This window comes from Schistocerca americana, chromosome 7 (assembly GCF_021461395.2).
Source record: "Schistocerca americana isolate TAMUIC-IGC-003095 chromosome 7, iqSchAmer2.1, whole genome shotgun sequence".
Taxonomy (NCBI): Eukaryota; Metazoa; Arthropoda; class Insecta; order Orthoptera; family Acrididae; genus Schistocerca; species Schistocerca americana.
In genome coordinates this window covers 124314453-124331178 of record NC_060125.1, presented here as the reverse complement: position 1 = coordinate 124331178, position 16726 = coordinate 124314453, and the positions used below count along the sequence as shown (strand labels likewise).

Genomic DNA, 16726 nt, shown 5'->3' with positions numbered 1-16726 from the left:
AACATTGCCCTAAAATCTGTGAAGCAGTCCATCGCCCGAGATCCTCAGCACGTCAGGAACCCGTAATCAACATTTTTCCACAGCTCACGCACAACATCCCTAAACTAAGTAGTGTCAGTGCAGCGCAAAACCCAATTCAATCCGTGTCAAGTTTCGTTCACGATAGTAACGCGTGCCGTTAAACCATAACGGACAAATTACAATATTTCTTTAAATACAGGACACAATACACCCTTGGATCTCAGGCCACTCCTGCACTTTCTGGAAGACACAAATGTCACCATCTATGAACAAAGTATGTAACCTACTGATTCGCGAAACCCTTGTATATAGGTGGTTAAAACACAGAATTTCTATTATAGACTATGAATAGAAAATGTTTTGTAAATATGTGTTACAATTTCAGATTTTTTGTTCCATTTCTGTATGATGGGCTGCATAATGAATTATGTTCCTACCATATTTTGAGTTTCTAGCCATAATAGAAGTATTTTAAATTTTAAGTCTAACATGCGACAGTATGGACAGAAAAAAAAATGAAATGTGTGTATGGCATCGTTGGCCGGGAGGCCCCATCGGGGAAGTTGGGCCACCAAGGGCAAGTCTTATTTCAGTCGACGCTACATTGGGCGACTTGCGCGCCGATGATGAGATGAAATAATGATGAAAACAACACAACATTCAGTCATCGAGCGGAGAAAATCTCCAACTCGGCCGGGAATCGAACCCCGGCCCTCTTGCATGGGAGGCGAGGACGTTACCACCCAGCTAAGCAGGCGGACTATGGGCGGACGGAGGCGGCGTAATGGACTGATATTAGGGAGCAAAGCGGGTCAGATTGAGGTTGCTCGTGACTCGTTTAAATCGGGCGGTTTCTTTGTGAAGACACGGTTAATCTTCCCCATTCTCAGCTTCTCATCCTGTCTCTAATGACCTGAAGCAAAACCCTAATATTCTTCCCTTTCTCGTTTCTGCTACGTGCAACGAGCTGTTTGTCGATGATATTTCCAAAGAAAGTTCGTCATGGGTGGGTTGGTGGTGAGTCACGTTCTATGTCGGTTGATGAACGGAGAAATGCCGATAAGAGTACAGTGTCCAGGTAGCAACACGATAAGAGAGGTCGCCGAGAAAAGTGTTTACCAAAGCTGGGGAATAACAGGCCACCTGCGTAGAAACAGGACTCGTTCAAATTACCCTGCTGTCAGCGGGGTCACGTGGCGGGAAATTTTCGGTGATCAACGGTCGAAAGATGAAAATATACTTGAAAGTTCTCGTGTAAACAGCGGTCTGCGCTCGAGATATTCACACGGAGATTAGATGGAGAGCGGTGATACGGACACCTGCACCAGTATAAGAGCACAACTCGCGACAAACCGTAACAATGGCGCCGGCCGAGATGTTGTCGCTGTGCTTGTTGGTGGTGCTGGCGGCGGCTTCGGCCTCCGCTCAGGAGATCAACAACCGCTTCCCAGACGGCTTCATGCTGGGCTACGCCACGGCCGCCTACCAAGTGGAGGGCGCCTGGAACGAGGATGGTGGGTACTGCAGCTCCCAGGCTCCTTAGTCGCACGTAGCTGATCGTAACGAGCACACACACAGCACCGATGATGGTGTGGGCCATGAACGTAATGGCAGAGTAAGGCACGCATATTCTGTATTGAAACGAATTCTAGTATCGCTGTCTGTACGCCATAACTCCCGCAGTATTAGGAATACAGACACTTCGACTGTCACAATTTTTTCAGTAAACTGTCGAAGTATTCACGATAAATTCCCCGAATTTACTGCCCTCCAGGAAATTTCTCGCTCTCAAATTATTCTTGGGACTGAGAGCTGGCTGAAAACCGAAGAGGAGAGCTCTGAGATATTTAGCGAGTCACGAAACTTGTATCGGACAGACAGATTAAAGGCCATAGGAGTGGGAGTTTTCATTGCAGTTAACAAAAATATTGTCTCTATTGGTGTCGAAGTTGAGTGTGACAGTGAAGTCGCCTGGTCGCGTATAACAGGTGCAGGTGAAACTAAGTTAATTTTAGATGTTCTTACCGGTCACGGGATTCTGCTGTAACAGTTATAGAGCCATTCGACGGAAGTCTACGATCAGTAGCGCGAAAATATCCTGATCATACATTACTAGTTGGAGGTGACTTTTCAAAAAGGGTTCAGATGGCTCTGAGCACTATGGGGCTTAACATCTGAAGTCATCAGTCCCCTAGAACTTAGAACTATTTAAACCTAACTAACCTAAGGACGTCACACACATCCATGCCCGAGGTAGGATTCGAACCTGCGATCGTAGCGGTCGCGTGGTTCCAGACTGAAGCGCCTGAGGCGACTTTAACCTGCCGAGTATAGACTGGAATGTCTATCGATTCATTGAACATGTTATCTGAAAGCTTTTTTGGGCAGCTATCTCGGCAGCCAACACGCAGTGGAAATATCTTAAACCTTGTAGCTACAAATAGGCAGGACCTTATCGACAATGACAGTATAGAAACGGGGGAGAGGGGAGGGATTAGCGATCATGATGTCATTACAGCAACTGCGATTACGAAAGTTAATAAATCAGTCAAGAAGGGCAGGAGAGTGTTCCTCATAGAAAGAAGACATAAGCAGTTGTTAGCATCTTACTTAGACAGTGAATTGACATTAGTTAGTTCCAGGAAGATGGACATAGAGGCATTATGGGTAAAATTTAAGCACATTGTAAATCGTGGTCTGGAGAATTATGTCCCTAGTAAGTGGATAGATGGTGGAAAAGACCCACCATGGCTTAATAAAGAAACTCGGAAGATGCTGATTAAGCAAAGACTGTTGCACTCTACGTTCAAAAGGGGACACACAAACGACGACAAGCGAAGGTTGGTGCGTCTGTGAAAAGATCTATGCGCGAAGCATACAACAACTACCACCGTCACGCCTTAGCAAAAGATCTGCAGATAACACGAGAAAATTCTGGTCGTACGTAAAATCGCTAAGCTAGTTTGAGGCTTCCATTCAGTCCCATGTTGACCAGTCTGGTGCGGCAGTTGAAAATAGCAAAACGAAAGGCAAAGTTTTAATTTAACGTTCAAGAAATCGTTCGAGCAGGGTAATTGTACAAACATACCGTCATTTGACCATTGGACAGTCTCCTGTATGGATGACATAAAAATAAGTATACCTCGCGTAGAGAATCAACTTAATGATTTGAAAACAAATAAATCACCAGGTCCAGATGGAATCCCAGTTTGTTTTTATAAAGATTACTCTACGGCATTGGCCCCTTGCTTGGCTTTCATTTATCGTGAATCTCTCAACCAGTACAAAGGTCCAAGCAACTGGAAAACAGCGCAGGTGACTCCATTATATAGAAAGGTAAAAGAACGGATCCGCAAAACTACAGAACAGTATCCCTAACTTCTGTTTGCTGCAGAGTCCTTGAATACATTCTCAATTCGAATATAATAAACTTTCTTGAGGCTAAGCAGCTTATGTCCGGGATCAGCAAGGTTTTAGAAAGCATCGCTCGTGCAAACTCAATTTGCCCTTTTCTCATATGAAATACGGATGAAGAGCAACAGGCAGATTCCATATTTCTAGATTTCCGAAAAGCATATGACACGATTCCCCATCTCAGGCTGTTAGCGAAGGCACGAGCATATGGAATAAGTTCACAGATATTTGAGTGGCTCGAAGACTTCTTAAATTATAGAACCCAGTATGTGGTCCTCGACGGCGAGTGTTCATCAGAGACAAGGGTACCGTCAGAAGTGCCCAGGGAAGTGTAATAGGACCCCCGTTGTTCACTATACACATAAATGATTTGTCGGACAGGGTAGGCAGCAGTCTGCAGTGGTTTGCTGATCATGCCGTGGTGTAAGGTAAGATGACTGTAGGAGGATACAAGATGACTTTGACAAAATTTCCAGTTGGTGTGATGAATGGCAGCTAGCCCTAAATGCGGAAAAATGTAAGTTAATGTGGATGAGTACGAAGATCAAATTGTAATGTTCGGGTACCGTATTACTAGTGCCCAGCTTGACACAGTAAAGCCGTTTAATGTTCGGTTATTGAGAGAATTTCAGGAAAGTGTGGTTCACCTGTAAAGGAGACCGCATATAAGTCGCTGGTGCGACCTATTCTTGAGTACTGAACGAGTGTTCGGGATCCATACCAGGTCGGATTGAAGGAAGACATCGAAGCAATTCAGAGGCGGACTGCTAGATTTGTTAGCGGTAGGTTCGAACAAAATGTAAGTGTTGCGGAGATGCTTCGGGAACTCAAATGGAAGACCCTCGAGGGAAGGTGGCGGCGTTCTTTTCGGAAACACTATTAAGTAAATTTAGAGAACCAGCATTTGAAGCTGACTGCCGAACACTTCCATTGCCGGCAACATATACCATGTGATCAAAAGTATCCGGAGACCAAGCCGGCCGGTGTGGCCGAGATGTTCTAGGCGCTTCAGTCTGGAACCGCATGACCACTACGGTCGCAGCTTCGAATCCTGCCTCGGGCATGGATGTGTATGATGTCCTTAGGTCAGTTAGGTTTAAGTAGTTCTAAGTTCTAGGGAACTGATGACCTCAGATGTTAAGTCCCATAGTGCTCAGAGCCATTTGAACCATTTTTTTATCCAGAGACCCCCAAAAAACATGTTTTTCATATTAGGTGCATTGTTCTGCCACCTACTGCCAGGTACTCCATATCAGCGACCTGAGTAGTCAGCCGGCCGCTGGTGGGCGAGCGGTTCTGGTGCTACTGTCTGGAACCGCGCGACCGCTACGGTCGCAGGTTCGAATCCTGCCTCGGGCATCGATGTGTGTGTTGTGCTTAGGTTAGTTAGGTTTAAGTAGTTCTAAGTTCTAGGGGACTTATGGCCTCAGCAGTTGAGTCCCATAGTGCTCAGAGCCATTTGAACCTGAGTAGTCATTAGACATCGTGAGAGAGCAGAATGGGGCGCTCCGTCTGTACGCGAGATTTCCAGACTCCTAAACGTCCCTAGGTCCACTGTTCTCGATGTGATAGTGAAGTGGAAACGCGAAGAGACACGTGCAGCACAAAAGCGTACAGGCCGACCTCGTCTGTTGACTGAGAGAGGCCGGCCGCGGTGGTCTCGCGGTTCTAGGCGCGCAGTCCGGAACCGCGCGACTGCTACGGTCGCAGGTTCGAATCCTGCCTCGGGTATGGGTGTGTGTGATGTCCTTAGGTTAGTTAGGTTTAAGTAGTTTTAAGTTCTAGGGGACTTATGACCTAAGATGTTGAGTCCCATAGTGCTCAGAGCCATTTCAACCATTTTTGACTGAGAGAGACCGCCGACAGTTGAAGAGGGTCGTAATGTGTCATAGGCAGACATCTCTCCAGACCATCACACAGGAATTCCAAACTGCATCAGGATCCACTGCAACTACTATGACAGTTAGACGGAAGATGAGAAAACTTGGACATCATGGTCGAGCGGCTGCTCATAACTCACACATCACGCCAGTAAATGCCAAACGACGCCTCGCTTGGTGTAAGGAGCGTAAACATTGGACGATTGAACAGTGGAAAAATGTTGTGTGGAGTGACGAGTCACGGTACACAATGTGACTATCCGATGTCAGGGTGTGGGTATGGCGAATGCCTGGTGAACGTCATTTCCCAGCGTGTGTAGCGCCAAAAGTAGAATTCAGAGGTGGTGGTGTTATGGTGTGGTCGTGTTTTTCATGGAGGGGTCTTGCATCCCTTGTTGTTTCGCGTTGCACTATCACAGCACAGGCCTACACTGATGTTTTGAGTACCTTCTTGCTTCCCACTGTTGAAGAGGAATCCAAGGATGGCGATTGCATCTTTCAACACGATCGATTCATAATGCACGACCTATGCCGGAGCGATTACACGACCGTAACATTCCTGTAATGGACAGTCCTGCACAGAGTCCTGACCTGAATCCTATAGAACATCTTTAGGATGTTTTGAAACTCCGACTTCGTGCCAGGCCTCACCGACCGACATCGATACCTCTCCTCAGTCTAGCAGTCCGTGAAGAATGGGCTGCCATTCCCCAAGAAACCTTCCAGCACCTGATTGAACGTATGCCTGCGAGAATGGAAGCTGTCATCAAGGCCAAGGGTGGGCCAACACCCAGCATTACCGATGGAGGGCGCCACGAAATTGTACGTTATTTTCAGCCAGGTGTCCGGATACTTTTGATCAGATAGTGTACATCGCACGTAAGGACCACGAAGATAAGATACGAGAAATTAGGGCCATACGCGTGCATATAGACACTCGTCTTTCTCTCGCTGTATTTGCGAGTGGAAGAGGAGGGAAATGACAAATAGTGGTACCGGGTACCCTCCTCCAGTATCTACGTAGATGCAGATGTAACAAAACTATGTTGACAGACTTCTGGAGCATGTAGAGGATATGCAGAAGAACAAAGGGAGGATATGAACCCCTGTAAGGAAACGTCATCCAAGCACCACACCACAGAGTCGCTCGGCCAGGAACTGTTTCTAGGCACCTGGTATGTGTACATAGGAGTATTTCACAGTTACTGTTACAGGCTTACAAGGAGACGACACGCTAACCCGATTTCAGTAATTTTGTTTTTACATTTATGGCACGTGAGACATCAGTTGCCCAAAGCTGTTCGATGCAACTCTCAAACATTCTCGAGAAAATCTACTTTGAAGTTTGCCAAGCACATTTAATAACGTAAATTTTTCGAAAAGGAATGTGGCTCTGCAGTAGGCAGCTTGCTTGTCTTTGGGGGGTCTCAGGTCGATGCCCGACGAATCAAATTTTTAAACAAAGGTGCATGTTCCACGAGCATTTCCGTGAAGATGAAAAAAAATCGGAAGCTCTTTAGACTAGTAACCTCTGGATCGAATCTTGTTTCGGTCAGTTTTTCTTTTTTCGTTCAGTTGGAATTCCAACGTCATTTAAATGTAAAATCATCAAGTAAATGCTAATTAACACATCTCTCACAAATTCACGATTTTATGAACGTCTTGTTCTTCTTTCAAGTTGTAAATTGCGCAAAAATCCATTTTTCATTGCATATGTGAATTCTTAGTTATCAATCTTTTATAAAAGATTGTTAATACGAGGCCTGTTCAGAAAGTAAGCTCCGATTGATTGCCGAATTGAAACCACAGTGAACATCAGAAATGTTTTACTTGTAACAATTAGCTACACCTTTCAGCTACTTCTCTACGTAGTCGCCGTTCTGACTTAGACTTTTGTCATAGCGTTGTACCAACTTTTCAATAGCCTCATCATAGAAGGCAGCCGCCAGTGCTTTCCGGCAATTCTCCACGCTGGCCTACACCTCGTTGTCTGTGTCAAAATGTTGTCTTCAAAGACAGCGGTTCATGTGACCAGAGATGAAACTCAGGGGGAGACAATTGCGGACTGTATTGTGGGTAATCTAACATTGTCCCTGCAGAATGCGGCTGAGAATTGTCGTGAAGACGAAACAGCACGACAGTTATGTAATGTTAGCTGCATAGCTTCAGGCGAAATTTCTCACCACGCCCTCGTACTTGGCGGCAGACACTATTTTCTAGACATCTTTACGCACTCACTGCGAGCTCATAAATGAGAAGAGCGACGTGATGCTAACTGGGGTTATACTAGAGACACTACCCAACACATCTGTGCAAAGCTTTATCGGATTTTCATAGTCGTTTCCATTTCGCGACCGATCGGAGCTTACTTTCTGAACGCCCCTCGTATTAAAAAATAATAGCAATTAAATTTTTTCCGTCTCTACGTGTTTTACTCTTCACAGCGTTGGAAACTGAACACAGGGTGGGAGAAGCTTCGAAAGGCTGTTTATGGTGTCTTGAGAACCAAACGGAGGACGAAAATTATTGTTATTAAACGTCATCCAAAGACGCTATAGAGCGTCAAAATTATAAGGCCAGCATTTAATCTAGGCCACCCCTTTAGCAGCAATTAAGCTATCGGGTCAAACGTATCCGGACGTTGCTATGTAAGACGGTCTTGACCACTAATGTCGCGTGGACCCGCTAGTAGAGTATCCAGTCACATTATGGTGGCCACGTGTCAGAAGCCCGAATAACCACCTTTTTGCAGCGAGGACCGCTGTGACACGTGCAGGAACGGGGTCAACAACATTCTGGGAGGTACCGGCAGAGATGTGCAGCCGTGCCGACTCCACTGCCGCGTTCCTCGGTTGAGGATCCTTGACGCGAACAGCCCAGTCGAGGTGATCCCACAATTTCTCGATTGGTTTTCAATCCAGGGAGTTTGGTAGCCAGGGGAGTAAGGTAAACGCCCGTTTGCTGGCCAGAAGAATACGGCAAAGTCGTGCTGGAGCTCTTCGAACTACTCACGTGCACTGCGAGCTTTGTGAAACGTTACATTGTCCTGCTGGTAGATGCCATCCTGCCGTGGAAAAGTAAACGCATGCATGGGTGGACATAGTCTCGAAGGACAGATGCGTCCCTGAGTGGATACATTGAGTCTTCCAGAATGATGAGGCCACCCAGAAATGCCACTAAAACGTTCCCCACCCTACAATGCTCCCTCCTACGGCCTGAACCCTTCTGACGATTGTTAAGGGGTGTTTGCTGTCAGAAGTTTCACACCGAACACGAAAAAGGCCATGTGTCATCTGAAAAGACCAGCTGTGGACTTCCAGTTGCGGTATTGGCGTGAAAATTCCACCCTGGACAGTAGTCATCACAGGTTCATGAACTGGGCGTCTGCTGCCCACGTGCAGCAACGTTCGCTGAACGGTCTTTGAGGAGACACTGTTGCCAGCCCCTTGGTTCACGTGAGCGGCCAGTTGCTCAACAGTTGCACGTCTGTTCGCCCGTACACACCTCCGCAGCCGTCGCTCACCCCTGCCATCTACGGCCCGTGTTGAACCACAGTTGCCATGGCGCCGGTTTTGGATAGCACCGTTTTGCCATGTACGGTATACAGGGTGATTCTAAAGTCACTGTACATTTTGTACATAAACAAATTTTATTAACCAATATGTAATGGCACTGCAACTTATGTTACAATAGGACTTAATTTCAGTACATTTCAATGTGACCAACTTGCATGTCTAGGCACATCCCCCCAGCGCTCCACTGTAGACCGAAAAACCTGCCCAAGCCTATCTGGTGTAATCTCAGCAGCTGCGCCTCGAATGAGCTGTGTTAAATGTTCAGTGTTGCGGATCTTCACCTGGTATACCTTAGACTTGATAAACCCCCATGCAAAAAAGTCTAAGAGTGTCGAGTCAGGAGAGCGGGGTGCCCACATCCGTGGAGAGGCACGACCGATCCATCTGCCGGGAAATGCTTGATTCAGATAGTCCCGAACAACGAGGGCAAAATGGGGTGGTGCACCATCCTGTTGAAAAACAACAGTATCCATAATCCCATCAGATGTCAACTGGGGCTCCAAAAAGTGTTCCAACATATCTAGGTATGTGGTTCCAGTAACGCTTTGTTCTGCGAAGAAGAAGGGCCCGTACACTGTTGACCTCGTTATCCCTAACCACACATTCACTTTTGCTCTGTCCCATTGCCATTCCTGCAGCACACTTGGTTGTTCGTCTGCCCAGACCCTGCAGTTGTGTCTGTCCACATGTCCACAGGTATGAAATGTAGCTTAATCACTGAACAACACATTTTGCATCAAATTATCATTTTCCACAGCTTGTAGCAGGTCATGACACATAACTTGTCTGGCTGCGTAGTCCTCCGCTTCAAGCTTATGTACGACCTGGATATGCTACGCACGTTTGTGGAGCTTGTAACGAAGAACCGTCCACACAGTGGTTTGAGGAATACCAAGCTCCCTACAAAGTCTTCTGGTAGATGCGGAAGGTCTACGTGTGATCGCATCCTACACACTTTGCACGGTGTCTGGCGTTATGGCCGGCCTTCCTGGACGTTCGTCATCTGCAACACTACCAGTACGCTGGAATTTATTGACGAGGGTCTTGATAGCAAGTCTGGTGGGGCCTGTTTTCCGGAATCGACGGGCAAAGTCTGTCCGCACCTGTTCATACGTCATTCCACAAAGACGAGCAGAAACAACAGCGATTCGTTCTTCTTTCGTTACCATTCTGTCGTACTACCTGCAAGAAACAAATATTCCGTTACTATATCACTGAAATGTATAGTGACTTTAGAATCACGCTGTACTTTAACCACCAAATTTACAAACATAGCCATTTCGTAAATGCTTCCATCCTTGGCCCAAGACCCAACAATCATGCCCTTTTGTACCTCAGGTAAATCGCTCCATTTCAGCATTACGGCAACGACTGCATTGTTTACCACGTCTCCCCAAAACTCCTTATATACCGGGTGATCAAGAAGTCAGTATAAATTTGAAAACTTAATAAACCACGAAATAATGTAGATAGAGAGGTAAAAATTGACACACATGTTTGGAGTGACATAGGGTTTTATTAGAACCCCCGCCCCACCCAAAAAAAAAGTTCACAAAATGTCCGACAGATGGCGCTGGACAGCAAAACGTCAGTAACTGCTACCGTGACGGGTGAGAGGAACGCCGATATGTTACAGAATCGCATCATCCCCAGCCTGGCTGATAAACACCTGCTGGGACGTACGATGTTTATGCAGGATGGCGCTCCACTCCATATTGCTAGACGCGTGAAAGATCTCTTGCGCGCGTCGTTCGGTGATGATCGTGTGCTCAGCCGCCACTTTCGTCATGCTTGGTCTCCCAGGTCCCCAGACCTCAGTCCGTGCGATTATTGGCTTTGGGGTTACCTGAAGTCGCAAGTGTATCGTGATCGACCGACATCTCTAGGGGTGCTGAAAGACAACATCCGACGCCAATGCCTCACCATAACTCCGGACGTGCTTTACAGTGCTGTTCACAACATTATTCCTCGACTACAGCTATTGTTGAGGAATGATGGTGGACATATTGAGCATTTCCTGTAAATCTTTGCTTTGTCTTACTTTGTTATGCTAATTATTGCTATTCTGATCGGATGAAGCCACAGCTGTCAGACATTTTTGAACTTTTGTATTTTTTTTTTTTGTTCTAATAAAACCCCATGTCCTTCCAAGCATGTGTGTCAATTTGTACCTCTCTATCTACATTATTCCGTGATTTATTCAGTTTTCAAATTTATACTGACTTTTTGATCACCCGGTACCCTCCAGTGCTAGCGGTGCCACCTGCCAGGTGAGTGATTACTGCACGTTCACGTCCAACATAGGCCGTGATCACATTGAGATGACAGGGCCCTGTGTAAAAGGAGGTAGGGAGTATTTTGTTGTCAGCAGAAAAGCGCCAACAGCAGAGTGCACTCAGTGATTTCGAGCGTGGACTTCAGTTTCTCTATCATTAATTTCTCTGTTCTTTCTAAATGTTTCGCTTGCTCCCATAGTTCAGTTTTCACGTAACGTACAATTGTTTGACAGAAAAATAAAGTCAAACACAGCAAAAATGACGAAAATTCACCGAAACATGTATGAGTGAAAGAAGGGTCACAATGTTTTCAAAACATGTTTAAAGTGGTCCTTTGGTAACAATGTTGACATTTTTTTTTTGGATACGGTGCTAAAGTGGTGTTCCTGATGTGTTCCCACAGGCAAGGGCGAGAGCATCTGGGACCACATGCTGCACGAGCACCCAGAGTGGGGCTGGAACGGCCAGAACGGCGACGTGGCCTGCGACTCGTACCACAAGTACGCCGACGACGTGGAGTGCCTCGTGAACGCCTCGGTAAGTCGCTGGCCACCTACAGCTGGCTTTCATCCGCCTGATGTGCAGCTGTTTTAAGGTTACGTAGATTCTCTTAGCGGTTGGTTTTTTATTGTCTTTGACAGTCTGATGCACATTGTCACCTTAGCACTTCCATTTCTTTCCCACATTGTGACACAGCTTGCTATTATAATTTACTTAAAGCCCTGTTCCATGTCAACTCGTAACTTTGTAATATGATAAAAATGTATCAAATATATGAATAACATGGTCCCCATAATCCTTCAATACTTAGAAAAGAAAAAAGTAAGTTATGATGCTCTTGGAGCGGCGACTCAACTTTCCTGACCAAACACTACCTGATCAAAAGTATCCGGACAATCCTTTGTGATTTGTATCGGACCACTAGATGCCACAAGATGTGGACCGCCAATATAGAAGGAGGTAGGGTGTAGCATGTTGTCAGTAGAGAAGTAATAAGAGCGGAATGGGCCAGTCAGGAGAGCTTAGTGATTCCCAAGGTGGACCAGTCACTGGATGTCACCTGAGAAACAGAACCACGAGGGACATTTCAGACGCTCCTGGTGCTGCCCAAGTCGATGGATGCGGATGTGACTGTGAAGCTGAAATTCGAAGAAACAACCTCAGCCAAAGCAGCACCAGGCAGACCTCAAGCAGCGACGGACAGCGACTGTCGATTATTGTGGACAGGGGTTCCACAAAATCGTACGAAATCAACAGAAGGACCTAACTGTGAGTTCATAAGTGCTTCCAGTAGTCCCGCTAGTGCAATGGTTGTGTGTAGGGAGTTAAAAACAATTACATACAGTGATGGAGCAGTTCCTCATAAGCCACACACCTCTTTAGTCGAAGCTAAGCGACGCTTGAGGTGCTGTAAAGAGCGACGTCACTGGAAAGTGGCTGCCTGGAATCTAGTGCTTTGGAGTGAAGAATCGCGAAATACCCTGCTAAGTTTGGTGGAACGGATAGGGTTTGGCAAGCGTCTGGAAAACGGTACCTGCTTACTCGATACTCACAGCAATTTGAGTGTCGTGCCAGAAAAGTATGTAAATACTCTTCCCGACATCTCCCAAGACTCTGAAATCTACATAACTATGTAGTGCCCAGAGCTGCCACTACATAGCTGTAGTGCCAGCTCTGGGAAGTAAAAAATAGAAATTGGAGGGAAGGAAAAGAACTCCAATGGGCTCAGTACCTCGCGTAGTAGTAATGGGATGTCATTGGATACGCCACACTATCACCTTAGTTCGCACAGTCGGTAATCTAGTCAGCAGCCAGTATATGCTGAGGCCAATAGTTGTATGGCCTGCCTGCAAGTTTCCGTGATGATCCCTTTCATTGCGATAACGATTTCCATATGTTACCCATGCTGTTCTGATCCACCTCTATAAAGAAGGTTTTCGACTGTTTCCCTGGCGAGCAAGAAGTGTTACCAGTAATCGTTCTTTCCGCAAACCATACGTGACTGGAGCAGGAAAAGGGGAAAGCGACAGTGACACATAAAGTACCTTTCCTTGCGAAGTAAGATGTAGATGTAGATTGGAGGCGTCCATCTCTGTTAAATAGTTGATGCTCACTTCTCTTGCAGGCCGACGCGTACCGGTTCTCCATCTCATGGCCGCGGATACTACCGACTGGAGACCTTGACAACATCAACCAGGCCGGCATCGACTACTACAACAACCTCATCAACCTGCTGCTCGCCAACAACATCCAGCCTCTGGTAAGCCCCCAGCTTAAGCAAAATCTCTGTAGTTTACAATCATGTGGAACTCGGCTCCACTTGTAACAATTATACGTTTAAGATGAAGGGGGTTCCCTGATCTTGTGTGCAGTAAAGCAAAGTATCTCTCAAATTATATAGGCATTTTTATCGATGTTTAAATTAATTAATATTAATTACAAAATTGTCATTTGGATGAACCAAATTATCTGTTCAAAGTATTTTGACTCAGACAGTGATATTTCGTTTGCTTGAAAATGCTTTCTAAACGAAGTGTCAAAAGCAAGTTGAGCACTGCTCTCATATTAGACCTACTTCACGGAAGCTGTGTCCCACAAAACCTGTTACGTCGCTGCGAATAAGACGTGGTTCTGAATTTCAATACATGTTCCGCAAACTTAGGACCGGGCAGTGACAATTAACGTTACCACTAAAGCAAAATCGGATCTGCGTTAAGAAAGTAAGATATGTCCTGTGGCTGTCATAACCATGCTCTGCATTACGCTCAGAAGTTGTTGCCTCAGATTGTGAAGGTAGGTACACAGTTACTAAGTGACACAGCTGAAACAAACTCAACACATTCACTACAAGAGCAGCAAATACAATTCTGACTACACAATCTTATCGACGTAAAATATGCAATTGCACTAATGATCACAAAGTCCTAAGGAAAATTATTTTACTCGTCCCATATATTAAGTCCATTCGAGGGGCATTGGTCTGCAGGGGTCGTCCAGAAAGTAAACACTTGTAGATCCGTGTACAGCAGTTGATCACATTCGTGTACAACTTGCAGACAACCCGCTGATAAAAGGTATGCCGGAATTGAGAAGTAGACCTTCACTGTAGCGGCGTTGTATATGATCCATGTGAGTGACTGTGTCTGCAGAGAGATGGCGAGGTGGTATTCCCAGTTGGTTAGGCGCATTTACTTCGCAGCAATTTCCTCATTTCTGGAGAGTTGTTTCCGCAGTTCATTTAATGACGGATTCCTCCTGATAAGCATAAAGAGCGGTTATCCAATTTCTTCGCTCAGAAGGGTAGCATGTTTCACGAATTTATCGCAGGATGAAAGAGGTGTACGGAGAGTAGTATCTCGCATGATGCACAATATTTCGGTGGTGTCAGCCTTATGAAGCGAGATTTGTAAACACAGAGGACACGCCATGCCCTGGGCAGGCATACGTTGTCACAACTGGTGGCACAGTTTCGGCTGTGGAAGAACTCAAACTGACGAAACGTCGGATCACCACACGTAACATTCCTGTTGCACTGTCTACAAGCAAAGGAACTGTGCATCACATAATCCACGAGAAGCTTCGTTATGGCAAAGGCTGTGCACATTGGGTGCACTAGCATCTTTCGGAGAATCAAAGGATTGTGACAGTGGATGTTTACCTGTCCCATGTGTTGATATACCTCGAACAAGGAACGGATTTCGTTGCTCAGACTATGACATTTGATGAAACGTTGTGTCAAACATTTCGACCATGTTGCCAAACGAATGAGCATGAAATGGCGGCATCCCCTGCTCCCCTCATTCAAAAAATGCCCACCCTGCCTCCAAGGTGAGAAAAAATATGCTTAGTTTCTTTTTGGACGCAGAAGGTTGTCTACTCATCCACTGGCGACCACGAGGTGCAAAAGTTAATGCTGAGCAGTATCGCACCGCACCGTGTTGCTGAGGTTAAACAACAAGCTTAGGGGCAAGCTCTCGAATGAGATATCACATCTCCAGGACAACGATAGGCCACATGTGGCCAAGAAGACCTCTACTTCCTTCAAAAATTCCGATGGGAGTTCCTGGAGGTTCCACCTTACAGCGCCGATACCTCCCCCTGTTGCTCGCTTATCAATCTCTGAAATGTCTGAGGTTCATCTGTGACAAGGAAGTACACTACACCGTGGAAAATTGGATTCGTCAGCAACCCGACGGTTTCCACATGAAGTGTAACTGTAACACTGTTCTTAAAAATTTCCGTACATATAACAGTAGTTTCCTTTTCATTTCGGCACACCTTTTACGAGTAACTAGAGGAGAGAGCGAGAAAAACTTTCTGCTGGTGGACCATTCCGCTCTCTAAATACCCGATGAGTGGAAGGATACTGGCACGCTCTAGTTCAGCGCACGTGACTGCCGCTGCAAAGCAATGCGTGAAACGATCGCCTCTTGGCCGTGAGTCTGGCCGGTGCCACGTTTTGGTTGTGCCGTTAACGCCTAGCGAGCAGGCAGCCCTGCAGATACAGCTGTGCTGCGGAACTCCGCAGTGCCCCTTGGATACAGTAATATATTACGCTAAGAGACGACGATTTTCCCGTATATTATCAAGTAATATGGAAAATAAGAAAACAATTAGCTGCGTTAATGTGTAGGATGTATCATATTTAATAGGAAAACTGACATGGGTACAAGCATACAGTTACAGAAGGAAAAACTTCCCGTAAGCGTGAATCAGCAAACGAGAGACTACTCTCGTATCGAAGGTAGCAGCATTCAGTTCCCGTACAATATTATGAATGTGATATTTCTAAGGAAGCTTCTCATCTGTCTCCAGTCCTACGAGTTAGAGAATACGAGTTTCCTCATTACATGATCAATAAGTGTCAACAAAATTTCAGATTTATCAGTGTTCTATGGCAGAAACTGAATGCGGTCTGCTTTGTCCCATTTGATACTCTGTCCTCTACAAGCGATCAGATGATAGACAAAGTTTTCGGTCGTTTATAGCTGCTGATAACTGATACAAACCAAGCAAAGCTGTTGACCTGCATAAAAAATCTTGTGGCACACCACTGCCCCCCTTTACACTATTATATCCTTAATTACCCGTAAATTTTTTATCTCAATTAATAATCAAGAAACAGTATTTCTTAAGAATACGACGACGTACGTTTTCAAAGGCTTTCGAGAATTGTTAAAAACTGGAGTAATATGACGCTTTACTTGGGTGTCGGAATGAAACGCTTACACAACGTAGCTCTCGAAATTTCTGCGTCTAACCTTGTACAGCGCATCTTTAAAACGTTGTTATTCCTAATAGCGTCATTTCATCTCAAATGGCCCAGAATTTAAATGAGATCATCACTCGACCCTCTCCTACACTCCTGGAAATTGAAATAAGAACACCGTGAATTCATTGTCCCAGGAAGGGGAAACTTTATTGACACATTCCTGGGGTCAGATACATCACATGATCACACTGACAGAACCACAGGCACATAGACACAGGCAACAGAGCATGCACAATGTCGGCACTAGTACAGTGTATATCCACCTTTCGCAGCAATGCAGGCTGCTAT

At 45.7% G+C, this 16726-nt stretch overlaps 1 protein-coding gene across 1 annotated transcript in view; it reads left to right on the top strand.

The window, feature by feature from the left end:
- Positions 1-1381: 1381 nt before the first annotated feature.
- LOC124622779 (myrosinase 1-like) overlaps positions 1382-16726 on the top strand; it is a 71178-nt gene continuing 55833 nt past the window's right edge. The window contains exons 1-3 of the mRNA XM_047148572.1: positions 1382-1535; positions 11570-11703; positions 13292-13426. Of these exons, the coding sequence (XP_047004528.1) occupies positions 1382-1535; positions 11570-11703; positions 13292-13426 (423 nt within the window). The remainder of the gene's footprint in view (positions 1536-11569; positions 11704-13291; positions 13427-16726) is intronic.